We start from the raw sequence: 7,647 nt of genomic DNA, 5'->3' as shown, positions 1-7,647 counted from the left end.
CCAGGTGACATCATTGATGGCTTCAAGTGTGGCTGCGGTAGTGAGGTTGGCCCAGGATCGGACATTGTTTCGTTGTGCTGTGCATTGGGTCGCTATGAGTCTGTTCCGACTCAATGGCACCTGACAACAACAACAATACTATTGATTAAGAATGAAGGTACAATCAAGATCTTTTCAAACAAACATTTGATGAATAGGTTTCAGGAACATAAGAAAATAAGAATGAGCTGCAAGAAGGTGGTGGTAGGGAAAGATATTGGTTAACATGTGAGTTAAGCTAATCAAGCCTTACCTGTCACTATATAAACCAATTTTAATAACAAAAATGATTCAGTAGCAGGATAATAATGTAAAACTAAATTAGTGAACACTTTTGTACCTGGTGTGGCACTACAGGATAAGCATAGGACTTTAAGGTCACTTTGAATCACAAGGCTGTTGGTTCAAACTCACCAGTTGCTCCATGGAAACCCTATACTGGGGTCATTATGAATCGGAACCGACTCGATTGCACTTAACAGACTATAACTAGAATAGTTAACTTCTGGATCAGTAAAGGGGGAAAAAGGAAAGAAAATTCACTTAATTAAAAAAGAGGAAAATGAACCTTGGAAAGGTAAGTTAAATAGAAATGTAGATAGTAAGATAGCTATGGTGGTGGTGGTAGTCATGTGACTTCAGGTAGGTTCCAACGCATAACGATCCTGTTTAGGGTTTCAGAGGCAGTAAATCTTTATGAGAGCAGAAAGCCTCATCTTTCTCCCATGGAATAGCTAGAAGATTTCAATTGTTGACCTTACAGTTAGCAACGTACTGCATAACCACTAAGCCACCAGGGCTGCTTATAATAGTGGTAGTAAATCTAAACAAATCAGTTATCATAAGAAATGAGCTTACACTCATCAGTTTAGCTAGACATAGATGTTTTCTAATCTCGCTGAATGCAAAGACCTGGAATTAAAAAGCCAAAAGGGAAGAACACACTCGATACTTCTCAAGATAGAAAAACTGAAGAAAAAATTCATGTTTTGAGTTGAAACAATGAAGAATTCTATGGGCAAAATATTAAATGATGCAGAAAGCATCAAAAGAAGATAGAAAGAATACACAGACTCACTCTTCCAGTTCAAGAGGTAGCATATGATCAAGGACTAATGGTATTGAAGGAAGAAGTCCAAGCTGTACTGAAGGCATTAGATTAAAAACAAGGCTCCAGGAATTGACAGAATACAAACTTAAATGTTTTAGTAAACTGATTTAGCACTGGAAGTACTCATCTATGCTAAGAAGTTTGGAAGACAGTTGCCTGGCCAACTGATTAGAACAGATCCATATTTGTGCCCAACCAAAGAGAGGTGACCCAATAGAATGTGGAAATCATTGAACCGTCATTAGCACATGCAAGTAAAACTGTGCTTAAGATAATTTAAAAACAGTTGCAACAGTGCATCTAGAGGAAACTGCCAGAAATTCAGTCCATAGTCAGAAGAGGACATAGAACAAGAGGTATCATTGCTGCGATAGATGGATCTTGGCTAAAAGGAGAAAATACCAGAAATATGTTAACTTGTGTTTTGTTGACTGGACAAAGGCTTTCTACTGTTTGGATCATGAGAAACTATGGGCAACATTGCAAAGAATGGGTATTCCAGAACACTTAATTAAGCTCATGTGGAACCTGAACATAAATCAAGAATCAGCTATTTAAACAGAACAAAGAGATAATGAAAGGTTTAAAATCAGGAAAGGTATGCAACAGAGTTATCCCTTTCACCATGTTTATTCAATCTATGCTCCGCTGGTAATCTGAGAAACTGGATTATATGAAGAAGAACAAGGCCTCAGGATTGGTGGAAGACTCATTAACAACCTGTAATATGCAGAGATACACAGGTTTGTTTTTGGAAGCAAAGAAGACTGAAAATTCTTGCTGATAAAGATCAAAGACTACATACTTCAGTATGGGTTACATCTCAATGCAAAGAAAACGAAAATCCTCACAACTGGATCAATAACTAATATCATGATAAATATAGAAAAAATTGAAGTTGTCAAAGACTTCATTTTGCTTTAATCCACAATCATGGAAGCAGTAGTCAAGAAATCAAATTATTTCTCCCATGTAAACTGTCACATAATTCACAATAAAAACTTGAAAAAAAGAAAGAAAGAAAGAAATCAAAAGGCATATTGTATTAGGCAAATCTGCTGCACAAGACCTTTTCAAGTGTTCAAAGGTATTAGTTTGAGGACTAAGGTGCACCTGACCCAAACCATGGTATTTTCAGTGGGCAAATTATTGAATGATGCAGAAAGCATCAAGAAAAGTTGAAAGGAATACACAGTCACTGTACCAAAAGGAAATGGTTAATGTTCAACTGTTTCAAGAGGTAGCATATGATCAAGAGCCAATGATACTGAAGGAAGAAGTCCAAGGTGCATTGAAGGAGTTGGTAAAGAATAAGGCATCAGGAATTGATGGAATAAAAATTGAAATCTTTCAAGAAAGTGAGGTGGCACAGAAGGCACTCACTCATATGTGCCAAGAAGTTTGGAAGACAACTATCTGGCCAAGTGATTGGAAGAGATCCATATTTGTGCCCATTCCAAAGAGAGGTGACCCAACAGAATGCAGAAATCATTGGACAATCTATTTGATATCTCATGTGAGTAAGGTTTTGCTAAAGGTAATACAGAGATGGCTACAATCGTACATTGACAGAGAACTTCCAGAGCTTCAAGCCAGATTCAGAAGAGGTCGTGGAACAAGGGATATCATTGCAGATGTCCAATGGATCTTGGCTGAAAGCAGAGAATATCAGAAAGATGTTTACCTGTGCTTTATTGACTATGCAAAGGCTTTCAATTGTGTGGATCATGACAAGCTAGGGACAACATTGCGAATTATGAGTATTCCAGAACACTTAATTGTGCTCATGAGGAATCTGTACATGGACCAAGAGGCTGTTGTTCAAACAGAACATGGGAACACTGAATGGTTTAAAATTAAGAAAGGTGTGCGACAAGGTTGTATTCTTTCACCATACTTATTCAACCTATATGCTGAGCAATTAATCCAAGAAGCTGGGTTATATGATGAAAAAGGTGGCATGAGGATTGGAGGAACATTCATTACAACCTGCGATATGCAGATGATACAACCTTGCTTGCTGAAAGTGAAGAGGACTTAAAACATTTACTGATGAAAATCAAAGAGCACAGCCTTCGGTATGGATTACATCTCAATGTCAGGAAAACAAAAATCCTCACCACTGGACCAGTAAACAACATTCTTATCAACAGAGAAAAGATTGAAGTTGTCAAGAGATCAAACGATGTGTTGCATTAGGCAAATCTGCTGCACAAGACCTTTTTTAAGTGTTGAAGAGCAAAGATGTCAACTTGAGGACTAAGGTGCGCCTGACCCAAGCCATGGTATTTTCAATAACCTCATATGCATGCAAAAATTGGACAGTGAATAAGGGAGACCATAGAAGAATTGATGCCTTTGAGTTATGGTGTTGGAGAAGGATATTGAAAGTGCCGTGGACTGCCAGAAGAACCAATAGATCCGTTTTGGAAGAAGTCCAACCAGAGTGTTCCTTAGAGGCCAAGATGGCCAAAATTCATCTCTAATACTTCGGACATATTGTTAGGAGGAAGCAGTCGCTGGAGAAGGATATCATATTTGGTAAGGTGGCGGGCAAGAGAAAAAGAGGAATACCTCCAATGAGACGGATTGGCCAAGTGGCAGCATCAGTGGACTCAAGCGTGACAACAGTAGTGAGGTTGGCCCAGGATCAGGTAGTGTTTCGTTCTGCTGTGAATAAGGTTGCTATGGGTCGGTACCGACTTGATGGCACCTAACAACAACAACAACATATGCATGTGAAAGTTGGACATTGAATAAGGAAGACCATGAAGTAATAGATGAATTTGAGTTATGGTGTTGGAAAATATTGAAAGCATATTTCAATATTGAAAATATTGAAAACAAACAAATCTGTGTTGGGAGAAGTACAGCCAGAATGGCAAGCCTTAGAAGCCAGGATGGCAAGACTGTATCTCTCATACTTAGAACATGTTTATCAGGAGGGACTAATCCCTGGAGAAGGACATTATGCTTGGTAAAGTAGAGGATCATGGAAAAAGAGGAAGCCTCCAACGAGATGGATTGACAAATGACAGCAACAATGGGCTCAAACGTAGCAGTCGTGAGGATGGCATGGTGTTGTGCTTTTCCGTTGTGCACAGTGTCACTATGAGTGGGAATCGACTCAATGGCATGTAAAAACAAAAGCTTACATTGTTTACAAGAGGCTAGAACATATGATAGAAAGATGTTGAAAGTAAAAGAATATAAAAATAAGCCAGGCAAATTTTTATTGAACCAAAGCTAGTGTTTGTTAACTATACTGAAATCAGGCAAAAGAGACTTTGATGCTAAAAAGCATTGAACAGATCATTAGCTAACAATAAAAAAACACAGTTCAATAATAAAAAGACAGATTACTGTATTGACAGATTACTGTATTTTATTCAAATGACATATGTTATACCATTTTTGCAAACTGTGAAACATCTCTGCATTATATTTGAAAAATATTGTAGTTATAACGTATACTCGTAAAAAAAAAAAAAAAAAAAAACATAACCTCAAAGTATATAATAAATCTGACAGAATTACATGAAAAAATGACAAATTCACAGTCACTAGGGAAATGTTAAGACATATGTCTCAATAATTGATAAATCAAGTTGAAAAAATTAATATATCAGTAAGCATAAGTAAATCAGTATGAAATCAATTGATCAATTTTTAAAAATTAATTACATTCCTAATTAACATATGGTTTGAATATGAAAAATTTAATGCATTATTTATGATAGCAATAAAATTGTAATATACTCAGAAAAAATGTTAGTAAGCATGTGTTATTTTTTCAGGAATTTTTTAAATATACAAAAGCATTAAAGAACACTTAATAAATGAAAAAGTGATCACATTCTTGTATGAAATGGCTCAATATTATGCAATGTTTTTGTTTCCTAAGTTAAACTCGAAATGTATTATTGCAACTCCATTCAAAGTCCTAACAGGGCTTTTAGGCAGAACATGAAAAAATTATTTATAAATTAAAATGAAATATCAAAGAGATAGAACAGCCAAAACAATACTGAAGAATAACAAAGTTGGGAGACTTTTCATGCGAGATATGTATTAATAATAATATTTTTAATAGAAAACTAGATAGTAAGATCAAAGGAACAGACTAATGATTACAGTACATATTCATAAACTTGATCTATTAAAAATCAGTACACAGGAATTCTCACTTTGATGACAGTTTAACGAAATTTAGTGAAAGAGTCCTGGTACTGGACTGCAAGGTAGTTCAAGCTCACCAGCCACTACTCAGAAACTCTACAGGGTCAGTTGTTGGGTGAAACTGACTCAAAGGCACTCAACAACAACAAACAACAGTAAAGTAAAAGATAAAGTTAACTGTCCTTGCCATAGTCAATTTCAGTTCATAGCAACCTTATAGGACAGAGTAGAATGGCCCCCATAGGGTTTCCTAGGCTATAATCTTTACAGAAGCAGATTGCTACATCCTTCTCCTGCAGAGCTGCTGGTGGGTTCTAACCACTGCATCCCAGGGCTCCTTTATAAAAACCCTGGAACCCAGAAATTCAATTCCTAAGGTATGTATCCTAGAAAAGTCTTCCCACATGTGTACAAAAGAACAAGTACAAGAATATTAATTAAAACTTTGCTGAAATAGAAAACAATTGGAGCAACCTTAAATGTCTGTCAAAAGAAAATTAATAAATTGTGTATGTGCTTATAATAGAAAGCTATTTAGCCATATGCTCGAGCATAGCAATGATTGTGATGTCGGCGCAGGACCGGGCAGTGTTTTATTCTGTTGTGCATAGGTCACTATGAGTCAGTACTGACTCGACAGCACCTAACAACAATATTCAGTCATTGAAGTAAACTGGAGCTAAATTCATTAAAATGGGTTAATCTGGAAAATATAGTGTTGAGCACCAACAAGTTTTAGAATGATATGGAAGTATGGTGTCATTTATATAAAATTTAAAAGTAGGCAAATGCATTTGTACATATGTAGTAAAGTATGAAAGCATGCATTAGGTAACACCTCTGGTAGGTGGAAGGTAAATTGAATACAGGAAGAATATAAAGGATTCAACTCCATTTGTAAACTTTTCTTTCTTTTTTTTTAATATATGAAGCAATGATGTCAGTGAAAATGTTAGTATTAACAAAGTAATACTTAGGTATAGTTTAAAATTTATTGAAAAGCATTATAAATCTTATATAACAATCATTTCTTAATCATTCAAATGAGGTAGATGCAATCTATTGCCATCTCTCTTTGTGTTTAGGTTTGTATATTTCTGTTTCTCATTTAGGAACCACCATCTCCTTCCCACAACTTCTTCAAAATGGGAATGAAGCTAGAAGCTGTGGACAGGAAGAACCCACATTTCATCTGCCCAGCCACTATTGGGGAGGTGCGGGGTTCAGAGGTCCTTGTCACTTTTGATGGGTGGCGAGGGGCCTTTGACTACTGGTGCCGCTTTGACTCCCGGGACATCTTCCCTGTGGGCTGGTGTTCCTTGACTGGAGACAACCTGCAGCCACCTGGCACAAAAGGTAAAGGCTTTGTCTGTAGGTTTTTGAAACAGGATCCAGATGATAAAATTGATAACCTGAGTTTCTCTTGATCAGCATATATTTACCCATTAACATTACTAGTAGGCAGAGAAGGACAGGAACCAGAGATTTAGGTAAAAACTAAGACCTACCAGAGATAATCAGAGCCCTGGTGTGGTGCTGTGCGTAAATGTACCAGACTGCAAAGCCGTTTGAACTGCAAGGTCAGTGGTTCAAGCTCACCAGCTGCTCCTCAGAAACCCTATACAGAGTCACTATGGGTCAGAACACACTCGACAGTACTTCACAACAACAACCAGAGATAATCAGAAACAGTTAAAAATTTAGTGTCAAAGGAAGCCACACAGAACACTTGGGATAATGTAAAAATTCCTTGCTCTAAATATTCTGACTTACTCTCTGGCAACTAGCTCATCTCTTTCTTTTGTCACAAAACCCATTAAGAGTTCTTAAAGTAAATGTCTTCCACAGGCCTTGTGTGTTTTGTGTATAAGCTGAATTAACTATTGTAAAATGCTTGTGAACCACTGGAAGAATGGAAAGAGTGTGGGCTTTGAAGAAGATAGAATAGAATTTGTGTACTAGATCTAGATCTGCCTTTTACCATCTATGTGTTTTGGGCAGTTAATTCACCTCTCTAAATTTCAATTGCTTATTTGTAAAAGAATACCTACTTCATGAAGTCATTATATGGGTAAAATGCTTACATAATATCTGGCAAATTGTTGTTGTTATTGTTGTTAGGTGCCATCGTGTCAGTACCAACTTATAGAAACCCTGTGCACAGCAAAACAAAACACTGCCCGATCCTGAGCCAACTTCATAACTGTTGCTACGCTTGAGTCCATCGATGCTGCCACTTGGCCAATCCGTCTCATTGGAGGTCTTCCTCTTTTCCTCTGACCCTCCACCTTACCAAACATGATATCCTTCTCCAGCGA

General features: G+C 37.0%; 1 protein-coding gene across 3 annotated transcripts in view; it reads left to right on the top strand.

The window, feature by feature from the left end:
- SCMH1 (sex comb on midleg homolog 1 (Drosophila)) overlaps window positions 1-7,647 on the top strand; it is a 296,989-nt gene that overhangs the window by 175,269 nt on the left and 114,073 nt on the right. For 2 of the 3 annotated variants that reach the window (XM_006867602.1, XM_006867601.1), the window contains one exon: window positions 6,442-6,685. The exons of the other annotated variant lie outside the window; for it this stretch is intronic. In XM_006867602.1, the coding sequence (XP_006867664.1) occupies window positions 6,442-6,685 (244 nt within the window). The remainder of the gene's footprint in view (window positions 1-6,441; window positions 6,686-7,647) is intronic. 3 annotated transcript variants of the gene reach the window in all.

This window comes from Chrysochloris asiatica, unplaced genomic scaffold (genome assembly GCF_000296735.1).
Source record: "Chrysochloris asiatica unplaced genomic scaffold, ChrAsi1.0 scaffold00106, whole genome shotgun sequence".
Lineage (NCBI taxonomy): Eukaryota > Metazoa > Chordata > Mammalia > Afrosoricida > Chrysochloridae > Chrysochloris > Chrysochloris asiatica.
Note: the sequence above shows the minus strand (reverse complement) of the source record. Positions and strands in the feature narration are given on the sequence as shown.